This window comes from Myxine glutinosa, chromosome 1, assembly GCF_964187855.1.
Source record: "Myxine glutinosa chromosome 1, kmMyxGlut1.1, whole genome shotgun sequence".
Lineage (NCBI taxonomy): Eukaryota > Metazoa > Chordata > Myxini > Myxiniformes > Myxinidae > Myxine > Myxine glutinosa.
This window is the reverse complement of record NC_136261.1, coordinates 111,873,812-111,899,274: the sequence shown is the minus strand read 5'-3', so window position 1 is coordinate 111,899,274 and position 25,463 is coordinate 111,873,812. Positions and strand designations below refer to the sequence as shown.

Sequence of the window (25,463 nt, the reverse complement as noted above, 5' to 3'; positions counted from 1 at the left end):
AATCAAAACAAAGAGAATAATGTTTGTTTGATGTTGGATTGACAAGGAGGACAAAGACTCAACATGGACCGACGAATCATCAAGGACATTTAATAACTTGCTTTTGAAAAGGAAAAAATTTAAGGAAGGAAAAATACCGATGAGGTGAACACATTTCAAGAAAAATAAACAGCAAAATGTCCACATCTTCAAATTGTTTCAAATCAAAATACTTGTTTCCACTTTTTATTTTAAAATCGTTCTAAATGTTCAGTGTTGTTCTTCCTTTCCAGTGGGTACAACCAATAAAATAAAATCGACAATGTCAGAAGTGGCATTCAAACCCATGCCTCAAGAGGAAACTGCAACCGGAATACAGCACCTTGGAACACTCGGCCATTCTGACTGTATTATATTAAGAGTTATGCAGCAAGCAAAATTATATTAAGAGTTATGCAGCAAGCAAAATTATATTAAGAGTTATGCAGCAAGCAACTAATTCTTACTTGCATCTTCATTTCCATTGCTTTCAAGAAAAATATTTTCTACTTTTCCTTTCAAAACAAAAAATGAGGGGGAAGGGAGAGAAAAGCAAAAAGAAACAGAGAGAAGGAGAAAGGTCAAAGGAGAGTGAACAATGGAGAGAGAGAATGAGGACCTGAGAAAAAAAGACAGAGAGAAAGTGAGAGAAATCAATAAGGAGCAGAGAGGTTGTGTGAATTTTAGATCAAATAATTTGTTGGAATTCATTGCTACTCATTTTGCACGTATAATGTGAGATTGAATGATGCAGGCTGACATTAATATTCAAAAAATCGTCATGGAGCTGTGCTTTGCACTTCTTCAGAAAATTTCATCAATACAAAGAGCATAATGTTTGTTTGATGTTGGATTGACAAGGTGGACAAAGACTCAACATGGAGCTACGAATCATCAAGGACATTTAATAACTTGCTTTTGAAAAGGAAAAAGTTTAAGGAAGGAAAAATACCGATGAGGTGAAGACATTTCATGAAAAATAAATAGTAAAATGTCCACATCTTCAAAACGTTTCAAATCAAAATACTTGTTTCCACATTTTATTTCAAAATCGTTCTAAATGTTCAGTTTTGTTCTTCCTTTCCAGTGGGTACAACCAATAAAATAAAATCGACAATGTCAGAAGTGGGATTCAAACCCATGCCTCAAGAAGAAACTGCAACCTGAATACAGCACCTTGGACCACTCGGCCATTCTGACTGTATTATATTAAGAGTTATGCAGCAAGCAAAATTATATTATGAGTTATGCAGCAAGCAACTAATTCTTACTTGCATCTTCATTTCCATTGCTTTCAAGAAAAATATTTTCTAATTTTCCTTTCAAAACAAAAAATGAGGGGGTAGGGAGAGAAAAGCAAAAAGAAACAGAGAGAAGGAGAAAGGTCAAAGGAGAGTGAACAATGGAGAGAGAGAATGAGGACCTGAGAAAAAAAGACAGAGAGAAAGTGAGAGAAATCAATAAGGAGCAGAGAGGTTGTGTGAATTTTAGATCAAATAATTTGTTGGAATTCATTGCTACTCATTTTGCACGTATAATGTGAGATTGAACGACGCAGGCTGACATTAATATTCAAAAATTCCTCATGGAGCTGTGCTTTGCACTTCTTCAGAAAATTTCATCAATACAAAGAGCATAATGTTTGTTTGATGTTGGATTGACAAGGTGGACAAAGACTCAACATGGAGCTACGAACCATCAAGGACATTTAATAACTTGCTTTTGAAAAGGAAAAAGTTTAAGGAAGGAAAAATACCGATGAGGTGAAGACATTTCATGAAAAATAAATAGTAAAATGTCCACATCTTCAAAACGTTTCAAATCAAAATACTTGTTTCCACATTTTATTTCAAAATCGTTCTAAATGTTCAGTTTTGTTCTTCCTTTCCAGTGGGTTCAACCAATAAAATAAAATTCATAATGTCAGAAGTGGGATTTGAACCCACACCTCAAGAAGATCGGGCGATCTGAACACAGCGCCTCGTACCACTCGGCCATTCTAACTGCATTATATTCAAACTATGCAACAAGCCAAATTATGCAAACAACTAATTCTTATTTGCATCTTCATTTCCGCTGCTGTCAAGAAAAATATTTCTTCTTTTCCTTTCAAAACAAAAAAAAACCAGGGGTTAGGGAGAGAAAAGCAAAGAGAAACATAGAGAGAATAACAAAGGTAAAAGGAGAGAGCAATGGAGAGAGAGAATGAGGACCTGAGAAAAAAGACAGAGAAAGTGAGAGAAATCAATAAGGAGCAGAGAGGTTGTGTGAATTTTAGATCAAAGTATTTGTTGGAATTCTTTGCTACTCATTTTGCACGAATCAATGTGAGATTGGATGACGCAGGCTGACATCAATATTCAAAAATTCCTCATGTAGCTGTGCTTTGCACTTCTTCAGAAAATTTCATCAATACAAAGAACATAATGTTTGTTTGAAGTTGGATTGACAAGGTGGACAAAGACTCAACATGGAGCTACGAATCATCAAGGGCATTTAATAACTTGCTTTTGAAAAGGAAACAAGTACAAAAAGTTTTAATTAAAACAAAAGCCGCGTCGATGTTACACAATGCCTAGATGCAGCTGTGCCTATAACGTCGATGTTATAGGCACAGGACATTCCTATTGATTCGATTACTTGATGTTATTTTTGTGCAAAGTGAAAATATATCTCGGCAATTTCCCGTGTGTGGCGACTAATTTTTAATATATCTCGGCATTTTCCCGTCTGTTATTTCAGGCGGTGTATGACTAACCATGCCGCGATTTAAAAAATATATATCTCGGCAATTTCCCGTGTGTGGCGACACGTGAACGAAGTTATGCTCCTCTCTCCACATTATTGTGACGACGTATAAATTAAATATTTCATCGTGACGATTGTCATCAAATGGACGAATTTTTAATATATCTCGGCATTTTCCCGTCTGTTATTTCAGGCGGTGTATGACTGACCATGCCACGATTTAAAATATATATATCTCGGCAATTTCCCGTATGTGGCGACACGTGAACGAAGCTATGCTCCTCTCTCCACATTATTGTGACGATGTATAAATTAAATATTTCATCGTGACGATTGTCATCAAATGGATGAATTTTTAATATATCTCGGCATTTTCCCATCTGTTATTTCGGGCGGTGTATGACTGACCATGCCGTGATTTAAACAAAATATATATATCTCGGCATTTTCCCATCTTATTTCGGGCGGTGTATGACTGACCATGCCGCGATTTAAAAAATATATATCTCAATGGACTTGAAGTTACAGGCCTTTGAGAATTCATTTCGTTCTATAAAGGGCAACTTTCATCGGATTTTCTTCCGGTTTTTTTTCAACTGAGTCTAAAACTATGTTAGCGACTGTGAAAAATGAAATGATATATCGAATTTGATTTGAAATAAGACTGTGTGAGAGAGGAAGACACCACGGGCCTACAAAACAGGCCTCAAAGCTATGCTAGTTAATAAAATGGTGGATATTTGTTTATATGAAGCCTCTCCCACAATGGGTGGAGCTATGGTTCCCAGAATGGGTGGAGCTTTGAGGTTTTGTCTTCTCTGCAAGAACAACAAGAAGAAGAAGAAGAACAAGAACAACAGCAGAGGGCACTCTATGACCAGCGTCTTGCGACGCGGCTAAAAATTTAAGGAAGGAAAAATACCAATGAGGTGAACACATTTCATGAAAAATAAATAGTAAAATGTCCACATATTCAAAACGTTTCAAATCAAAATAATTGTTTCCACTTTGTATTTTGAAATCGTTCTAAATTTTCAGCTTTGTTCTTGCTTTCCAGTGGGTACAACCAATAAAAGAAAATTGATAATGTCAGAAGTGGGATTTGAACCCACGCCTCAAGAAGAGACTGCAACCTTAACGCAGCGCCTTGGACCACTCGGCCATTCTGACTGTATTCTATCAACAATATGCAACAAGCAAAATTATGCAAAACAACTAATTCTTATTTTCGTCTGCATTTCCGCTGCTTTCAAGAAAAATATTTTCTACTTTTCCTTTCAAAACAAAAAATTAGGGGTAGGGAGAGAAAAGCAAAGAGAAACACAGAGAGAAGGAGAAAGGTGAAAGGAGAGTGAGCAATGGAGAGATAGAGAATGAGGACCTGAGAAAAAAGATAGAGAAAAAGTGAGATAAATCAATAATGAGCAGAGAGGTTGTGTGAATTTTAGATCAAATAATTTGTTGGAATTCATTCCTGCTCATTTTGCACGAATCAATGTGAGTTTGGATGATGCAGGCTGATATCAATATTCAAAAATTCCTCATGGATCTGTGCTTTGCACTTCTTCAGAAAATTTCATCAATACGAAGAGCATAATGTTTGTTTGATGTTGGATTGACAAGGTGGACAAACACTCAACATGGACCGACCAATCATCAAGGACATTCAATAACTTGCTTTTGAAAAGGAAAAAGTTTAAGGAAGGAAAAATACCGATGAGGTGAACACATTTCATGACAAATAAATAGTAAAATGTCCACATCTTTAAAACGTTTCAAATCAAAATTCTTGTTTCCACTTTTTATTTTAAAATCTTTCTTAAAGTTCAGTTTTGTTGTTGCTTTCCCTGTGTGTTCAACCAATAAAATAAAATTTATAACGTCAGGAGTGTGATTGGAACCCACGCCTCAAGAAGAGACGGCGATCTGAACACAGCGCCTCATACCACTCGGCCATTCTAACTGCATTCTATTAAAACTATGCAACAAGCCAAATTATGCAAACAACTAATTCTTATTTGCATCTTCATTTCCGCTGCTTTCAAGAAAAATATTTTCTACTCTTCCTTTCAAAACAAAAAATTAGGGGTAGGGAGAGAAAAGCAAAGAGAAACATAGTGAGAAGGGGAAAGGTAAAAGGAGAGTGAGCATTGGAGAGAGAGATTGAGGACCTGAGAAAAAAAGACGGAGAGAAAGTGAGAGAAATCAATAAGGAGCAGAGGTTTTGTGAATTTTAGATCAAATAATTTGTTGGAATTCATTGCTACTCATTTTGCACGTATAATGTGAGATTGGACGATGCAGGCTGACATCAATATTCAAAAATTCCTCATGGAGCTGTGCTTTGCACTTCTACAGAAAATTTAATCAAAACAAAGAGAATAATGTTTGTTTGATGTTGGATTGACAAGGAGGACAAAGACTCAACATGGACCGACGAATCATCAAGGACATTTAATAACTTGCTTTTGAAAAGGAAAAAATTTAAGGAAGGAAAAATACCGATGAGGTGAACACATTTCAAGAAAAATAAACAGCAAAATGTCCACATCTTCAAATTGTTTCAAATCAAAATACTTGTTTCCACTTTTTATTTTAAAATCGTTCTAAATGTTCAGTGTTGTTCTTCCTTTCCAGTGGGTACAACCAATAAAATAAAATCGACAATGTCAGAAGTGGGATTCAAACCCATGCCTCAAGAGGAAACTGCAACCGGAATACAGCACCTTGGACCACTCGGCCATTCTGACTGTATTATATTAAGAGTTATGCAGCAAGCAAAATTATATTAAGAGTTATGCAGCAAGCAACTAATTCTTACTTGCATCTTCATTTCCATTGCTTTCAAGAAAAATATTTTCTACTTTTCCTTTCAAAACAAAAAATGAGGGGGAAGGGAGAGAAAAGCAAAAAGAAACAGAGAGAAGGAGAAAGGTCAAAGGAGAGTGAACAATGGAGAGAGAGAATGAGGACCTGAGAAAAAAAGACAGAGAGAAAGTGAGAGAAATCAATAAGGAGCAGAGAGGTTGTGTGAATTTTAGATCAAATAATTTGTTGGAATTCATTGCTACTCATTTTGCACGTATAATGTGAGATTGAATGATGCAGGCTGACATTAATATTCAAAAAATCGTCATGGAGCTGTGCTTTGCACTTCTTCAGAAAATTTCATCAATACAAAGAGCATAATGTTTGTTTGATGTTGGATTGACAAGGTGGACAAAGACTCAACATGGAGCTACGAATCATCAAGGACATTTAATAACTTGCTTTTGAAAAGGAAAAAGTTTAAGGAAGGAAAAATACCGATGAGGTGAAGACATTTCATGAAAAATAAATAGTAAAATGTCCACATCTTCAAAACGTTTCAAATCAAAATACTTGTTTCCACATTTTATTTCAAAATCGTTCTAAATGTTCAGTTTTGTTCTTCCTTTCCAGTGGGTTCAACCAATAAAATAAAATTCATAATGTCAGAAGTGGGATTTGAACCCACACCTCAAGAAGAGAGGGCGATCTGAACACAGCGCCTCGTGCCACTCGGCCATTCTAACTGCATTCTATTCAAACTATGCAACAAGCCAAATTATGCAAACAACTAATTCTTATTTGCATCTTCATTTCCGCTGCTGTCAAGAAAAATATTTTCTTCTTTTCCTTTCAAAACAAAAAAAAACCAGGGGTTAGGGAGAGAAAAGCAAAGAGAAACATAGAGAGAATAAGAAAGGTAAAAGGAGAGTGAGCAATGGAGAGAGAGAATGAGGACCTGAGAAAAAAGACAGAGAAAGCGAGAGAAATCAATAAGGAGCAGAGGTTGTGTGAATTTTAGATCAAATAATTTGTTGGAATTCATTGCTACTCATTTTGCACGTATAATGTGAGATTGGACGATGCAGGCTGACATCAATATTCAAAAATTCCTCATGGAGCTGTGCTTTGCACTTCTTCAGAAAATTTAATCAAAACAAAGAGAATAATGTTTGTTTGATGTTGGATTGACAAGGAGGACAAAGACTCAACATGGACCGACGAATCATCAAGGACATTTAATAACTTGCTTTTGAAAAGGAAAAAATTTAAGGAAGGAAAAATACCGATGAGGTGAACACATTTCATGAAAAATAAATTGCAAAATGTCCACATCTTCAAAACGTTTCAAATCAAAATACTTGTTTCCTCTTTTTATTTGAAAATCGCTCCAAATGTTCAGTTTTGTTCTTGCTTTCCAGTGGGTGCAACCAAGAAAACAAAATTTACAATGTCAGAAGTGGGATTCCAACCCATGCCTCAAGAAGAGAATGCGACCTTAACGCAGCACCTTGGACCACTCAGCCATTCTGACTGTATTCTGTTAAAAATATGCAACAAGCAAAATTATGCAAAGAACTTATTCTTATTTGTGTCTTCATTTCCGCTGCTTTCAAGAAAAATATTTTCTACTTTTCCATTCAAAACAAAAAATTAGGGGCAGGGAGAGAAAAGCAAAGACAAACATAGTGAGAAGGGGAAAGGTAAAAGGAGAGTGAGCAATGGAGAGAGACAATGAGGACCTGAGAAAAAAGACAGAGAGAAAGTGAGAGAAATCAATAAGGAGCAGAGGTTGTGTGAATTTTAGATCAAATAATTTGTTGGAATTCATTGCTACTCATTTTGCACGTGTAATGTGAGATTGGACGACACAGGCTGACATCAATATTCAAAAATTCCTCATGGAGCTGTGCTTTGCACTTCTTCAGAAAATTTAATCAAAACAAAGAGAATAATGTTTGTTTGATGTTGGATTGACAACGTGGACAAAGGCTCAACATTAACCGACCAATCATCAAGGACATTTAGTAAACTTTTTCCTTTTCAAAAGCAAGTTAAAGAAGGAAAAATACCGATGAGGTGAACACATTTTATGAAAAATTAACAGCAAAATGTCCACATCTTCAAAACGTTTCAAATCAAAATACTTGTTTCCACTTTTTATTTTCAAATCGTTCCAAATGTTCAGTTTTGTTCTTGCTTTCCAGTGGGTCCAACCAAGAAAACAAAATTTACAATGTCAGAAGTGGGATTCGAACCCATGCCTCAAGAAGAGATTGCGACCTTAACGCAGTGCCTTGGACCACTCAGCCATTCTGACTGTATTCTGTTGAAAATATGCAACAAGCAAAGTTATACAAACAACTGTTTCTTATTTGCGTTTTCATTTCCGCTGCTTTGAAGAAAAATATTTTCTACTTTTCCTTTCAAAACAAAAAATTAGGGGTAGGGAGAGAAAAGCAAAGAGAAACATAGTGAGAAGGGGAAAGGTAAAAGGAGAGTGAGCATTGGAGAGAGAGATTGGGGACCTGAGAAAAAAAGACAGAGAGAGAGTCAGGGAAATCAATAAGGAGCAGAGTTTGTGTGAATTTTGGATCAAATAATTTGTTGGAATTCATTGCTACTCATTTTGCACGTGCAACGTGAGATTGGATGACGCAGGCTAACATCAATATTGAAAAATTCCTCGTGGAGCTGTGCTTTGCACTTCTTCAGAAAATTTCATCAATACGAAGAGAATAATGTTTGTTTGATGTTGGTTTGACAAGGTGGACAAAGACTCAACATGGACCAACCAATCATCAAGGACATTTAACAACTTGCTTTTGAAAAGGAAAAAGGTTAAGGAAGGAAAAATACCAATGAGGTGAACACATTTCATGAAAAATAAATAGTAAAATGTCCACATCTTCAAAATACTTGTTTCCACTTTTTATTTTAAAATCGTTCTAAATGTTCAGTTTTGTTCTTGCTTTCCAGTGGGTACAACGAATAAGATAAAATTGAGAATGTCAGGAGTGGGATTCGAACACACGCCTCAAGAAGAGACTGCGAACTTAATGCAGCGCCTTGGACCACTCGGCCATTCTGATTGCATTCTGTTAAAGATATGCAACAAGCAAAATTATGCAAACAACTATTTCTCATTTGCGTCTTCCTTTCTGCTGCTTTCAAGAAAAATATTTTCTACTTTTACTTTCAAAACAAAAAATCAGTGGGGCTGGAGAGAAAAGCAAAGAGTAACATAGAGAGAAGGAGAAAGGGTAAAGGAGAGTGAGCAATGGAGAGAGAGAATGAGGACCAGAGAAAAAAGACAGAGAGACAAGTACAGATACATTCAAAGTACACAGCCCCCATGCCAAATAATTAAATATCCTACAGCGCGGCATTGCCGGGGCACCTTAGGCGCCCGGCAATACCGCAGTGCAGCTCATAGAAGCTGCATTGGGAGGGAGAGGTGTACACGAATTGATTGATTAATTGTATAATTAAAATCAATAAAAGATTATCACAAAATATTTTCTTAATCAATTGGCTAATAGCATAACTAAACCACTAGTGCTTGATCTGAAGATGCATCTTTTAGAAATGTAATTAAATAAGTCATTAATAAAAAATAATTAATTAATTGATTAATCAATAAATAATTAATCGATTAATCAATAAATAATTAATCGATTAAATGATTAATCAATAAATCAAAAATATCCTTGATAGCCACATCACTTGGTCACTCATGTCCAAATATTAGCTTCAGACCTCACAAGGTGCCTGAGATATTGGCCAAATGAGAATGAAAATAAATAAATAATAATCATTAAAAAATTAAATTATTAATCAATTCGGTCATCACCACCACCATCACCACCTATTAATCACCACCATTTCATCAGAATCTGTAACTAAAAAAAAATAAATTTTTTTGTCATTAATCGAATAATTAAATAATTAATCGATTAATTGATTAATTGATTAATTAATAAATCAAAAATAACCTTTGCAGCCAAATCACCTGGTCATTGGCATGTCCAAATATCAGCTTCCTAACTCAAAAGGTGCCTGAGTTAATGGTCAGAAGAGAAAGGAAATTTGATTAAATAAGTACGAAATTAATCGCTAATAATTAAATAACTCAATTAATTGATTAATCAAAAAACAAAAAATACGTTTTTGACAAAGGACTTGCTCACTATTGTGCCGAAATTTCGGCTTCCTAGCTCAAAGGATGGCTGAGATATCGCCCGGACAAACAAACAAGAAGAAGAAGAACCACCTTTAGAGGCCTTTTTCCCTGCAGAGCAGGGGTTGGCCTTTTTCGGGCACCCTGGTCCCATTTTTGAAGCAATGTTTTGCCGCCCTAACTGCCACCAACCCTGTTAGTCGACTCTTGCGACACACAGGGAATTACCAGTGAACTGGTACTCAATTTGCCGACCTCGGAAGGATGACAGGCTGAGTCAACCCCCCTGGTGTTAATTCAGCGATTGACCGGGATTCAAACCCAGGATACTAGGATCCAGAGCCGGCACCCTAACCACTAAGCCAACACCAGGCTGGACAAACAAACAAGAAAGAAAGAAAACAAGAAAGAAAACAAACAAACAACCAGAGTGAAAACTGAGTACTCCCTTTCAGCGTGCGTCACTGCCGAGCCCCCTTCGGTGCCCGGCAATGACGTTTTGCAATGCCTGGAGATGGCATAGGAAAGGAGTGGAGTACCAAAGTGAGAGAAATCAATAAGGAGCAGAGCGGTTGTGTGAATTTTAGATCAAATAATTTGTTGGAATTCATTGCTGCTCATTTTGCACGTGCAACGTGAGATTGGATGACGTCAGCTGACATCAACATTCAAAAATTCCTCATGGAGCTGTGCTTTGCACTTCTCCAGAAAATCTCATCAATACGAAGAGAATAATGTTGTTTGATGTTGGATTGACAAGGTAGACAAAGACTCAACATGGAGCTACGAATCATGAAGGACATTTAATAACTTGCTTTTGAAAAGGAAAAAGTTTAAGGAAGGAAAAATACCGATGAGGTGAACACATTTCATGAAAAATACATAGTAAAATGTCCACATATTCAAAATGCTTCAAATCAAAATACTTGTTTCCACTTTTATTTTTTAATCGTTCTAAATGTTTAGTTTTGTTCTTCCTTTCCAGTGGGTACAACGAATAAGATAAAATTGAGAATGTCAGAAGTGGGATTCGAACACACGCCTCAATAAGAGACTGCGACCTTAACGCAGCGCCTTGGACCACTCGGCCATTCTGACTGTATTCTGTCAAAAATATGCAACAAGCAAAATTATGCGAAGAACTTATTCTTATTTGCATCTTCATTCCCGCTGCTTTCAAGAAAAATAGTTTCCACTTTTCCGTTCAAAACAAAAAATTAGGGGTCGGGAGAGAAAAGCAAAGAGAAACATTGTGAGAAGGGGAAAGGTAAAAGGAGAGTGAGCAATACACGGGAGGAAGAAAGAGAAAAAGAGGAAGCTGATGAGCTTACCTGTGGTCCCGCCGGCAATCCCCGAACCTGCGGAAAATAACTCAAACAAACACGGATTTAGAAATGTACGGGCCCAACGAGAAGAGTGAGCTGCATGCCTGCTCGTTCGCTTTGCGCGTGAGGCCTAGTTCGCGCCAACTAACGTGCATTTCCCGCCAAGGCCTGAGAAGATCTTTGACGATTCCTGATGTGAAACACCAGTCGATTTGAGCTAAGTGCCCTAATAAATAACACATTTATTTTCAATTATATCTCCCTTTGTCTGTATTTGGGTCTGTTTGGGAGCGCGCCATTTAGGAATCAGTTTTATTTTCCCGTGTTATATTTTGTGACAGGCATTTTCTTTAATAAAACCGGTATTTTTGTAGTTTACTTCCGCGTTGTTCGAGTTAATTTATTTCAGGTTGAGGATCTGCCGGTGAGATAAGCGCTCCGGCTTCTCACCCACTTGCCCCCACGCGTATTCTCCGCTATATCTTGACTGAAGGCCTCGGAGTTAAAGCCCATTCGGAAATCCATTTCCTTGGAAGATTTTAATCACCAGGAACGCGACAATATTATTGGCACCTTTTACAAGTTGTTGGAAATAATTATATTTCAAGCAGGTGATTCTCCTTTACTTTGGAATTGAACTCACCTGTGGTGAGTTGCAGGTGCGTGCAATATAAAAATCACTCATTCAACCAGTTTGAGCAGAGAAAAGGAGTCATTCTGCTGTTTTGTGTTACTGTGTGTACCGCAATGAGCATGGAGAAAAGAAAGAAAATCAGAGAATTGTCTGAGGAGGTCAGACACAAGATTGTGGCCAAGGATGGACAATCGCAAGGCTACAAGTCCATCTCCAGAGACATTGATGTTCCTGTATCCACTGTATGCGATTTATCAGGACGTTTAAGGCCCACGGCACTGTAGCCAACATCCCTGGACGTGGCAGCAAAAGAAAACTTGATCGAAGATTGCAGCAAACGATTGTTCGAATGGTGGAGAAAGCACCTCGATCAACTGCCAAACAGATTCAAGCTGACCTTCAGACACTAGATACGACAGTTTCAACAAGCACCATCCGTCGCCAACTCGATGAAAGGGGGTTCTATGGTAGGAGACCCAGGAGGACCAAACTCCTGAGAGAGGCATAAGAAAGCCTGACTGGAGTTTGCCAAAACACACCTGAACAAGCCAAAATCCTTCTGGGAGAATGTCCTGTGGACAGAAGACATCACATTAGAGCTTTTTGTAAAGCACATCATCTTTGCTCACAGAAAACAAAGTGAAGCCTTCAAAGAAAAGAACACCTTCCCTACAGTCAAACATGGAAGAGGTTCAGTGATGTTTTGGGGTTGCTGTGTTGACTTTGGCACTGGGCGCCTTGAATGTGTGCACGGCATCATGAAATGAGGAAATTACCAAGGCATTTTGGAGCACAAACCCAGTGTCAGAAAGCTGGGTCTCGTCGAAGGTCATGGGTCTTGCAGCAGGACATGAACCCAAACACACTTCAAAAACCACCCAGGAATGGTTCAAGACAAAACGCTGGACTGTTCTGAAGTGTCCAGCAATGAGTCCAGATCTAAGCAGTTGGGAGAAGGCACCCTTCAAATCTGGGAGAACTGGAGCAGTTTGCACAAGAAGAGTGGGCCAAACTGCCAGTAGAGAGGTGTAGGAAGCCCATTCATCGCTATAGGAAGCGCTTGACTGCAGTTATTTTGTCCAAAGGTCGTGCTACCAAATATTAAGTCTTGGATGTCAATAATTTTGTCAATGCCATTTCTTTTTATTTTCTGATTTAAAAGGATATATTAACTTCGGAATAAAAAACAAAGGTTCTGCAATATTAACAGTGAAATAAAGAATTGTGGAGACCAAATACTTTTGTCAATTTCAACTTCGTTTTAAGGAAAATTGTGAGTTATTTGAAAAAAAGTGCAAGGAGGCCAATATTTTTGGCCACGACTGTATATACACAAAGGTACACATACATATTCACATCATATCACACATGTACGCTAACAAACATACATACACTGGATAATAGCAAATTGCTATATATCAATGAATTATATTGGAAACATAGTGTAATGAGTATGAGAATGCTACAAAATAATATATCATCAAAGTGTTTAATCATATGGTTAGAGTTAAAATGTAGTAAAAACTATACTGTGTTAAAATTAATTGTTCAGTCCAGTGTGTTAAAGGCAGCCACTCGTGCCATGGATGGTCACGATGTGCAGTTGATAACGACGTGGAAAGAAGCTGGTTTTCCCATGATGTTTCAGCAAGCTGTCGAACGGATGCTCCCACGTGAAAGAGAAATGGACTAATGAAAGATTTGTAAAGGGACACAATCATGGCCACAGCCCTTTGTGCTGGATCTTGGAAATCAAACACATCTCGGCTAGACGGCGGCTTGGACTGGTCACAGGCCTTGAAAATGATAACTTTCTCACATAATATAACCAAACCCTTGCTTACTTGTATGTATAAAAGGACTCTGACATGTTTTTTTTGTGGAGTTTTACTGGAGCTCTCTGATGTGGAGTGTGATTTGCCAAAATGATAAATAATCATGAGCTCCCGAGTTGATAAGGCTAATTAAAATTCAGCTGCTATAATCCCCCAAATAAAGGGACAGTAAAGGGAATAACCGTTTTGGTACAGGAATGCAGGGCTTCACTGCGGCTTTCCAAAGGGGAGTGTGATACATCAAACTGATGAAGATGAGGTCCTAAATTGATTAGACCAATGAAAGTTTGGTCCAATGGAACAATGGGCTCACGAGTTTAGCAAACTTACCCTCTCCAGAAAGATATCAGACTGTAAATCAAAATTTGTGTTTTTGGCTACTGTCTATCCATTTGCCTCATTCCCTTTTGCCTCCCACCATTTTGTCCTCTAATTTACTTGATGCAAACCACTTCAAAAGTTGATATGCGAAGAAAAATTGAAAAATATGCAGCAAATAATATCTGTACAAAACATTTTGTATTAAATGTTGCAACTTTATTTATATACCTTTAAAACCAGCCCTTACATTGCATTCAACAAAAAGCAAAAAGGAAAAGGAAAACAGCAGCAAAGATCAGGTTTGTGCAGCAAAGGTTTAAATTGTGGCTCAATGCAATATTGTACCTTGTTTCCATGTACAACTCAAACTGGATTGAAACTGTGTTGCCTCGTCCTGGGTTGTCCCGCAGCTTGCATTTTATTAGTCTATCCGAGCTGAATAAAAAGCTCATTGTATTTTTTTTTTTTGGTACATAGTCGAGGCTCGTGGAAGAGCGAGTACATTGAACAGGTCAGGACGTAGCATGCCACAAAAGGAATGGTAGAGACGCATGCAAAAGGAGCAGTAAAGAGGATGGGACACTAACAGCAGAGTCGAAGTCCTACATCGAGGGAGGTTTGGACAAACAATGGGTGTGGGGAAGAATGGGGGGGAGGAGAGGACACGCAGTGTGGATGAGATTGGTTACGGAGGGGAAACTCTAAGGAGGAAAAACTATAAATTTGGAAGGAGGAAGGATTCGGGTGGGGTGGGAGGCTTGGAAGGGAGAGGAGGGGATAACACGGGTAGAAAAGAGCCTTTTTGGACAAGGTTTTTGATTTGTGTAGGTTGTTCTTTCTCAGGGAAGTTTACAGGGTTGGACTAAAGTCCTGCCCAGAGTCACAAGTTGAGCCGGTGGTCCAACATCTGCAGCTAGGCCCAAGAGAAATGTTACTTCTGAGCAATTCCCAACCTTGAATGTACATCGTCTCTTTAAGATAAGTTCACACATCACTCCCTTAACTTGTACAACATCTATCTATCTCCTCTCTCTCCTTCTTCTTCTTTTCTGCCTACTTTGTGGTTTTAAAACACACCAAAGAATAATTCGAATTATTGTAGGCCTAACAATGGTGTCTTTCCTCGCAGTTTCACTCAAAATATAGAATCCCTTCATCACCTGATTAGGTGGCCTGCATCCCATCAAACATCGACACACTTTGGCAAATAGTCAGGTTGACAGCCCAAACAGGAATGGCTAAATTACATGGAAATGCAATATCAAGAGCACACGGTTTTCAACCTGGCTTGAATGCTGCTATGGAAACAAGGTATTAGTGCATTTATCTGCACAAACCCTTCATCATAGACAAGGAAAACATCTGAAAACGTAGCAAGTTATATTCCACAACCTGAGGTAGAAGGATCTATTCCTGGCCAGCATCAATTCAGATTCCAGGATCAGGAAATGCAATGGTACAGTCCAATTACAGTTGACTACCATTTAAAATTAAAACAAACAAAGTTCCCTCCCTCCAGTGTTGCTCTAGTGGCATATTTGGACTGGTGACATGACTGGTATAACAATGACAACGTCACAAACTTCTACCTTGGGGATCAGCCATTTTGTTAAAAGACATGGGAGGAAGAAAGCTGGACTTCAGGTAAGGTATGATGAAATGGCACATTTTGAAGTATCGACCACCAACTAATATTTAATGGCTCATTTGTGCACTGACAATTCATAACGCACGAACATAAAAACTACATTTTTGCAAGCACCAACCAAAATCGTCACACAAATTGCCAGTCTGGATTAGTAAACATCCATAACAATGCAACTTTTACAAAAATAAGGGTTTAAAAACACGTTTGGCTTCTTTGTAACAATGAAAGAATGTGCCATATGATTTAGCCTTTTTGGTGATCTGCCTTGGTGAGCCTTTTTGAATGTCACAAAAGCCTATTGCTTTACACAATGAAGTGTTTTGGAAGGACCAAAAAAAACAAAAAACAAGAAGCACAACATGCGCTGTTCTCGATCCTCGGAGCATTTGCATATTAAATATTGAAAAAATGATTACATTTAAACTTCACCCCCACTCATGTAATTTAAACTTTGAACTTCACCCAACTTCCCTCCAATACTATTCTTCTAAAGCTCAACTGTTAAGCCTCCACTTTCACAGTGAGTTGCACATATAATCAGAGATAACTAATTTCAAGAAAAGCAAAATATATTTTAGAGAAAAGTGGTTTTACTAAAACATTATAAGTCAGGAAGGCAATCAAATTTCGCTTTTATTTCTTAAGATTTCTAAAATTAAATTTAAATACAGCATCTTCAAATACTTATGGATGCAATATTACAAATGCCATATACAATTTATTTAAAATATATAACAGCTTGTGTTTGACTAGAATGCAAACATTTTCAATGTTGTTTCTTCTGCAGCCTGTGGCTGCTGGTCGCATCATTTTTCTGGAAGTACGTTTGTGCTGCTGATGCATTGCCCCAATTACCAGTGAGCTGGTACTCAATTTACCGACCTCGGAGGGATGACAGGCTGAGTCAACCCCCCTGGCGTTAATTCAATTATCGACCTGGATTCGAACTCAGGATCCTATGATCCCAAGCCAATACCCTAACCGCTAAGCCAACACCAGGCTAACATTTTCAATGATGGTCAACCATATCTTCAGGCTCGTATCACAGTTTAAAATGCCAGTTCTGGCTACAGAATAGGTATTAATCACTACACTGTTAGTTGATGTTGTGTTTGGATAAGGGTTGGGGGAGGTGGGGAGGAGTAAGAAGTGGGACGGCGGACACTCACCGAATGACCTTGTGGATGTTTTAGATTAGGCAAAAGTACTAATTCAGATAGAAAACACAATATTCAAATTATTGCTAGAAATTGACCTGTACCAAGGAGATGAGACCTTAGATTGAATACTTGGGTTTAGAGGTGTATGTGGAGGTTTGGGTGGTGGGAGGGGAGTTTGGGAAAGCATCTTGGTTCTCTCGAACCAATCAGGCTCAATGGTAACAACACCACCCTCCTTTGAGTAAAAAAACAACAACAAAAACAAAAACAAAAACAACCAATCAGATCTTCACCAGGTTGCTTTGCTCTTTGGGTTCGAATCCATACAAGAATGTAGCTCCAATCACAAGAAGAGTTCCTATCACGAATAGCCTGAAAACAGGAGAAAAGAACAAATAACAACCAGTCTCTTTCCACCCAATAAAAGACAGCTCTTCTTCCATGCACTAAAATCTTAGTGTGCAGTACAGAGATATTGGTGAACTTTGAGCAGTTGGTGGGTAGATATTATGGGTATGATATACGGATCATTATCATGTACCATGCTCTATACAGAGTGTCAGTGCTGCCGAAGCAGTATCCTGGCTGGGGTTACAATCATGGAAGGGTTGCCAATCCAACGCAGGATACTCGACAGAGTGTGCAGGAATTTGTCATTTGCTCAAGCTGCCAATGATAGCTCACCTCGTTTTTGTGAAGGGGTATGATATGACATTGATAATGTTGGGAGAATTCAGGTACAGTATGCAGAAAACTACAGGTTAGAAGTTGCTTTGTGTAGGGACTTGTGAGAGCTAAACAGTTCGGTCATAGGGAAAGAGATGCGCAGATGCCTGCATTGATTAATATATGGGTGCTTCGATTAAAAAGCTCATTGTAGGGCTTGAATCTCATCATATTGTGTTGTCTGCACCACAGCTGCTCAAGCTAATGGAAGGGACTGATGGCTTGAGCCCAGGAACGAACATTATTCCTGGGTTCAAAACAGATGTGTAAACATTCCCTTGGGGGGGAAAAATGAGCAGGCAGGAAACTATTAACAACTCATCAAATGCACATCAGGTTTTGCAATGAAAAGCTGAGAATTTGATAAGTGCAGCAAATGTAGCAATCTTAGTCATATGGGCAAAACAATGCCATTTGCGCAACTTTGATCCTCATGTGCAACCTCCGCCGCAGCAAGGAGCATGACTCACAGGCTTGGCGTGAAATCTTGTAGGAGCATATACGAGATGATAGAGGACAGGATGATGGAGAGAGATGTGGCAAATCCCTTAAGGATGTTGTCGGCATACTTTATCACAGCAGCAACAACTAGCCCTCCAACTGCCTGCATCACACACAACGACACGTTGCTAAATTTTCCATCTCCCAAACAATAGTGGAATCTTTCCAATATGCAGCATACAATCATTGATATAAACTAGAGCGGCACTCAGTAGAGAGCATACCTCCACCAGGTGAACAGTTTACGTTTTGTATCTGACAGTAGACCATAAAATCACAATACAGAATCACATTCAATCAAAATCATCCATCCACAACTTTTTGAGATATTCTGCATTGTATCGTTTTTGGCCGGATCTCCCAATGGTGAAGAATCACTTCAAAAATTATACCATCCGGATCCGGATCTTCACCAAAATTGAATCGATTCTTCCTCGTCACACACACAACCTGCCCAACAAGTTTCGTCGAAAATCCGTCTATAACTTTTTGACGTATCCTGCTGTATGTTGGTTTTAGCCCTATCACTCAATGGTGAAGTATCACTTAATAATTTAAATAATTCTCATGTGCGAATCCATATTCAGATCTTCACCAAAATCTAATCGATTCTTCCTTGTCACACACCCAACCTGTCCACCAGGTTTCGTCCAAATCCATCCATAACTTTTTGAGATATCCCGCAATGTATCGTTTTTGGTCCGATCTCCCAATGGTGAAGAATCACTTTAAAATTCCACTATCCGGATCCGAATTCGGTTCTTCACCAAATTCTAATAATTTCGTCCTTGTCACAAACGCTACATCTCTACCAAATTTCGTCCGAATACGTCCACAACATTTTGAGATATCTTGTTCACAAACAAATGGACAAACAGACAAACAGACAGGGGTGAAAACATAACCTCCATCCACCTTTGGTGGCGGAGGTAATTATGATCAGAAATTTAAATTTGATAAAAATACAAGAGAAAATGGCCAAAGTTTATACATTTACAAATCTGCCCAGGTAAAAATTCCACAAGTAGCTATGAATAATGACTCAATCCAATGCTCTAGAAAAGCATGTCTTTTATTGCAAATGTCCCCACATTGTCGTGTACAGCACCCCATCACGCTGCTAGGAAAACAGCAGCTGCATCTTTCTCTGTTAATCTGGAAATAATTTGACTCTGGTTTCTTAAATGGAACATATCCTTCAATCCTGCAAAATCTGTCTCACCCTATTGCAAACCCAGCAAATGAATCATCAAATGAACCCACCTATCTATTTCCTTTGTCTTCCACTGGAAGTTCAGTTTCTTGAACCTCGAGGCCTCACCATCAACCATGACCTTTCGTGAGAGAACCACATAGGAAGGCCAGCTTCCAAAATCAGCCACAGACTGAGCTTCCTCTGTCGATTCAAGTTTTTCCTTGTAAAATCAGAGCTACTCAGTCTCAAAAGTGTTTGTCCATAGCTCTCGGGTGTACTGCTGTCTGCTGGTGCCCCAGCACAACAAGTGTCTCTCTCGGATTCTGTGGTATCGAAAGCTTTTAAAATGATTGGAAACTCTCATGATGAGGCCGAAGTACAAGGTCTTTTGCTTTCACATTGCAGGCAGGTTGATTGTCTCTCTGTTGTTGACCGTCTCTTCTCTAATAATGTTCTCGCTGTTCTGTCCTCTGGCCCCCTATATTTACTCCAAGATGCACAAGTTCTTCCAGCAATCCCCATTTAATTAAACTTCCAAAATCGAGGCTTACTGCACACATAAACTCATTTATTGCTCGCTTCTCCAATCTATGGAACCACCACCTTTCAAAATCTGTTTTGTCTCATTCTTCTCTCTTGGGCATCAAAAGCAAGTGGTGCGCCATCACCCCTTGTCTCCAATTATGTCTCATGATTTTTTATTACCCCATTAACCTTTCCTAACCCAACCACCTTATTTGCTAATTTCAGTGTTTTGTCACCTCCTTCCTTTTCTCTTTTGTTTGTTGATTCCCTTGATGTCTGTCCTAATGTCAGACCTACCAACCTTGAGCTTTGCTCCTGTAAAAAATAATAATAATAATAAAAAAAACAGAAAAGCGCAATGAAAGTCGCCAAAAAGGAGTACCCAAACGATGGGTAACCAAACGGTTTTTATCACTTGGAAAGGTTTTTTGGGGCCAATAATGTAACATGACTGTGGCATCAGGAAAATTAGCCACGGCTGGGAAAAATATGCGACAATTGCTGGAAACTACACCTAGAAGGAGGAACAAATGCTGACTTTCACTACACAGAGAAGGGAATAAACAGGAAAAAAATCTTTTAATTTCTCTCACTACTGTAGTAATACCCACTTTCTCCGGGAGAGAAATACGGCGTCAGTGAATCACTTGCACTATATGCCTCTCAGGTGAAAATGGCATGGACTAAAGCATGAGATGAGGAAGTCTACGCATGTATTTACAGACATAACGTTATTTGGCATGTTTTCATCTGAATTATAATAATAATATTGTCGCGCGACTCCCGGTTAACACCAGAAGCCGCGGAAGACCGGAACGGCTTTAATTGAGGCGATAACCAAACACAGATTCAGCTATGTCGCACGGGAGGAAGAAGGAAAATGGAGGCTGCGGCAAAAACGCTTTCCTTGGCGCACCGACGTAGCTCCGGTCCTGCAGGGAAATTAACTCAAGCGGGCACAGGTTTAACAGGGGATGCAAAATAATACAAGGGTTTATTGCAGGAAAAAGGCAAGGACAGGAAAAAGCACGTGCCGGTAATAAAATATCCTAATCGGGACATCCCCACACACAGATTTCGGATACGAGACACCGGAATGGATTAACAAAATAAATACGTTCGTTATGAGCGTCTGTGGTGTGCGAGCTTATCTGTCTTGTCGTCTTTCAGAGTATCGTCCACCACGCGGCTCTAAGCTCCGCCGCACACCACGAGGCCCCTCGCTCCAAGCCTCCCGCCGCTCACAAGGTCCGTGCACCAAGCTCCAAAGCACCGAGCACCGCTCCAAGCACCAGCACCGCTCCAAGCACCAGCACCGCTCCCAGCACCACACGTCCAACGCAGGCTGGTGACTCCAAACGAGGTCAAAAGCAAGCGAACTCCACCCGGGCCATGACCCAACTCGGGCTGCGCAAGACGAAGAAGACCGAGCGCCGCTAGAGACTGCCAGAGCACGAGCATAGATGTCCAAACACCAAGAGAGCAACTCAACTACTGGTCAACTACTCTGTCTCTCCCTCTCCTTCTCGAACTCAATCCAACTCTCGTGCTCTTTCCAGACCAACTCGACCAACTCTCGTGCTCTTTCCAGACCAACTCGACCAACTCTCGTGCTCTCCCTCTCGTCTCTCTCTCTCGAACCAACAAACTCAAAAATGGCGTTCGGCGCTCGCTAATATCTCCTGGCCAGTGACGTCAGCCTTGGCACGCTACCAACCAATCAGTGTCTTCCACCGACTCGTTGGCTCGCTCAGGCACATTCCTACCGCGCCACCCCAACACTCGTTCTCTGTTCCGTGGTCATAGCACGTGGCAGTCGATCTGGTTAGGCCCGTCGGAGGTGCAACGGCGGCCATAATCGGCGGTGCCCCGGCCTGGTTTCTTTGCCTGCCCATCTTTCAAAGTCATGTCAGGGAAGGGATTTAGTTAGTGTTGTACTAGGGACCTAACTACATGTCTAAATGAGTGCAGTGCCAAAAGGGACAAAGGTTTGGCTGACCAGGTGAGACACGCAGGGGCGCTACTCTTTAATCCCTAACTCTACTTAACACACGAACCTCCTGGTAGGTTCACAAGTATACTCCTTAGCGACAAACCGCCTAGACATGGAACTTATTACAAGTCAGATTCCTTACCGCGACAGATGAATACCTACCTACACAGATCTATCTGGCTCTACATATCACTACCCTCACCGACATAACAATATGTTCCCTCACACGGAACTTCGATACAAGAGGGGGCCATTTGGCTCATCAAAGTCTGCTATTACAAACCTACGGTTAGTTGTCCGTGCTCCATCCTTTTTAAATGCTGAGTGTCAAGCAAGGAAGCAGCACATGCCATTTTTAAGTGTTTGGTATGACTTGTCCAGGGTACGAACCACCGATCTCCCAGACTCAGAGTGGATGCTCTAACCATTAAACCACAGAGACAACCACTGTATGATCATTTTCACTACTAAATTGGATTACCATGGGATGTAGTTTTAGCAAAAAGTGATAGTTTAGAAAAACAACGGTACCAGCAAAGCTACACAAATATGGATATACACCCCAACTTGGAGGATATTTCTCAGAATCGGCATCATTGTTTCCACGCTCTCAATACCCACTCTCTCAGGTAGTATTTAGTGGTTAAACCACTTGCTTTAGGCCATGTGTATAGGCAAAAATCGCAGGTCATCTCCCCACCCTCGCAGAGGGGGTGGGGAAGAGTTTTGGCTCATGGCCTGGCCTGGGTACCGTGAGCATGTATGCAACATTTGAAGGAAATTGGCAAAACAGTTTTCGATTCTACAAGGTTCAGACAAATATGCACAGCAACATGCATATAGAGAATTGCAGAATTTTAGTATGATAAACAGAAAAGCAAAGGAAAATATTAACAAAATAGCAATAAAAAAATATTTACAGCATCAAACAAAAAACATGGCAAAAATGGTGGTAAAACTTGAGTCCAAGCAAGACAAACTGGTGAGATATGAATCAGTCAGTGAGGTCGAACAACTAGAGTGATGGTGCTGACCAAAAACAAAAAAAAAAACTATAGATGGGAAATTATAGTTGGCAGCCAATAGGTATCACAAGACTGACACAACATCATCGTTAAGATCATTGAAAAAATGTCCCAGAAAACTATAACTGCCATAATTATGCCCTTAACCACAATAATAAACTAGAACGGCACTCGGTAGAGCGCATGCCTATGCCAGGCCGAACAGTTTATATTTTGTATCCCACTGATAGGCCGGATCTCGATTCGGACCTGAACCAAAATCTAATCGGCTTATTCTTGTCACCTAACCAACTCACCCACCACGTTTAGTCATAACTTGTCCACAACTTTTTATACCTCCGCCCCCGAAAGGTGGGGTTGTCCGTCCATCCGTCCATCCGTATGGACTAAACCTCGTTTTTCTCAGCAACCACACGTCCGATTGAGACGAAACTTTCAGAGTTGGAGTCACACCCATGCAGAATGTTTTTTTGATAATTATTGTGACGTCATAGGTCACGTGGTATGGCAGCCATTTTGGATTCAACGCAAAAAAATTATTTCTCAGAAACTGCTGAATGGAAAAATTTGAAACTTGTCAAATTATCAAGTACTCCCAATGGGGAACAGAAGCATGATAATGATGACATCATAGGTGAAGTGGTATACCAGCCAAAATATTATAATCAAATTCTTTATCCTAAAAATCTGAAATTGCATGCACATGATCTATGACCCATTTGTATTGAAATATTAAATTTATGACATCATAGATTACATGGTTTGGCAGCCATATTGGATTTAACCTAAAACCTTTAAAAAAAAAAAATCTTCTCCCAAACCACCAAATCGATAGACTTGAAGCTTTATGTGTGTCATCGACTAGGCATGGCGATTAAAAGATGATCACAAAAACATCATTGGTCACATAGTGTGGCAGCCATATTGGATTGAAGGAAAATATTAAATAATTATATATCTGAAACTGCTTACCCTATCAATGCGAAATTTTACAAATATCATATAACACCATTGTTGCATATAGTTTGAAAATGATGTCATAGGTCACGTGGTTTGGCAGCCATCTTGGATAGAAAAACGAGCCTTATCAGATCAGCATGAAACTTCACAAACGTGATACCCTACCCATACATATGCAGAGTGTACATTTTAAGGTCCTATGCCATGTGGTATGGCAGCCATATTAACTTCAAAGCCGATATTAAAAATAAATCCCTTCTCTGAAACCGCTTTACCGATCGATGTGAAACCTGTCATGGCTGATGAAAATGTGATACTTGAAAACAGTTGAAAGGATTTAAATCAAAATTGTTTATTTTTAGGACAATGAACAAGGGCATCTACCCATTATGGACCTATGCGGAGGCATATTGGTGACACAGTCACATTGCTCTAGTTTAAATATCATGTTATAGAACGGCTTTTCGTTATATAATGGTGAAGAATCACTAAAAAAATGAGATAATTCTCTTCTCCGATTCCGTATTCAGATCTTCACCAAAATTGAATTGATTCATTCATGTCACACACTCAACTTGTCCAGCAAGTTTGGTCCGAATCTGTCCACAACTTTTTGGATGTCGTGCTATATATCGTTTTTTGCCATATCTCCCTCCCAGTGATGACGAATCACTTTAAAAATTCTCAGATCCAGATCCGGATCCGGATCTTCACTAAAATCGAATCATTTTGTCCTCGTCTCATACGCTAGCCTCTCAGCCAAATTTCGTCCGAATCCGTCCACAACTTTTTGAGATATCTTGTTCACAGGCAAACAGACAGACAGCGGTGAAAACATAACCACCATCCATCTTCGCTGGCGGAGATAACAAGAACAAGTAATCAAAGATTTCATATCCTCATCTGGACTTTTGCATGGTTTGTAGTATGTATTTTATAGACGTACATACTCACGTTCAAATTGTACATACTTTATAGACATATTCCCATGCTAATCGTACATACTTTATAGATGTGCTCACCTTCTAATTGTAATACTTTATAGACATACTCACATTCTCATTGTACCGTACATACTTTGTTGACGTACTCACATTCTAATTGTAATACTTTATAGACGTATGCACATTCTAATTGTACATACTTTATAGACATATTCCCATTCCAATTGTACATACTTTTTAGATGTGCTCGCCTTCTAATTGTACATACGTTATAGACATATTCCCATGCTAATCGTACATACTTTGTTGACGTACTCACATTCTAATTGTACATACTTTATAGACGTACTCACATTCAAATTGTACATACTTTATAGACGTACTCACATTCTAATTGTACATACTTTATAGACGTACTCACATTCAAATTGTACATACTTTATAGACGTACTCACATTCTAATTGTAATACTTTATAGACATACTCGCATTCTCATTGCACTGTACATACTTTGTTGACATACTCACATTCAAATTGTACATACTTTATAGACGTACTCACATTCTAATTGTAATACTTTATAGACATACTCGCATTCTCATTGCACTGTACATACTTTGTTGACATACTCACATTCAAATTGTACATACTTTATAGACGTACTCACATTCTAATTGTACATATTTTGAAGAGGTAAGTCTTGGTTGAAAAAAAAAAAGAATGCGTACTACTTGCCCCCACTAGGTGGCGTTTGTGGCAGACATTAAGACATTCTGTGTGGATAGACAAACAAACAGACCCAAATGCAATACCCTTTCATTTGGTGAGGGTAAGTAAATTATTATTTTCTCATATTTTACCTTTGACACTTTCAAGATTGGCCAAACTAATAAGTACCATTTTTAATTATGAGAGCA

At 39.1% G+C, this 25,463-nt stretch overlaps 1 protein-coding gene and 5 non-coding genes across 9 annotated transcripts in view; all 6 read right to left on the bottom strand.

Annotated features, from left to right (window-relative positions):
- Positions 1 to 1,135: 1,135 nt before the first annotated feature.
- TRNAL-CAG (transfer RNA leucine (anticodon CAG)) lies at positions 1,136 to 1,218 on the bottom strand. Its single transcript has one exon. It is a non-coding gene; the product is annotated as a tRNA-Leu (tRNA).
- A 2,635-nt stretch (positions 1,219 to 3,853) lies between these two features.
- TRNAL-AAG (transfer RNA leucine (anticodon AAG)) lies at positions 3,854 to 3,936 on the bottom strand. Its single transcript has one exon. It is a non-coding gene; the product is annotated as a tRNA-Leu (tRNA).
- A 1,497-nt stretch (positions 3,937 to 5,433) lies between these two features.
- Positions 5,434 to 5,516, bottom strand: TRNAL-CAG (transfer RNA leucine (anticodon CAG)). The gene has a single exon. It is a non-coding gene; the product is annotated as a tRNA-Arg (tRNA).
- Positions 5,517 to 7,811: 2,295 nt separating this feature from the next.
- On the bottom strand, positions 7,812 to 7,894 carry TRNAL-AAG (transfer RNA leucine (anticodon AAG)). Its single transcript has one exon. It is a non-coding gene; the product is annotated as a tRNA-Leu (tRNA).
- A 2,875-nt stretch (positions 7,895 to 10,769) lies between these two features.
- On the bottom strand, positions 10,770 to 10,852 carry TRNAL-AAG (transfer RNA leucine (anticodon AAG)). The gene has a single exon. It is a non-coding gene; the product is annotated as a tRNA-Leu (tRNA).
- Positions 10,853 to 16,132: 5,280 nt separating this feature from the next.
- The window catches only part of SLC35A3 (solute carrier family 35 member A3), a 48,647-nt gene continuing 39,316 nt past the window's right edge, over positions 16,133 to 25,463 (bottom strand). For all 4 annotated transcript variants that reach the window (XM_068117259.2, XM_068117272.2, XM_068117266.2 and 1 more), the window contains 2 exons: positions 17,874 to 18,007; positions 16,133 to 17,049 (listed from right to left, as the gene is read on the bottom strand). In XM_068117259.2, coding sequence (XP_067973360.1) covers positions 16,959 to 17,049; positions 17,874 to 18,007 — 225 coding nt within the window. In that variant the 3' untranslated portion in view covers positions 16,133 to 16,958. The remainder of the gene's footprint in view (positions 17,050 to 17,873; positions 18,008 to 25,463) is intronic.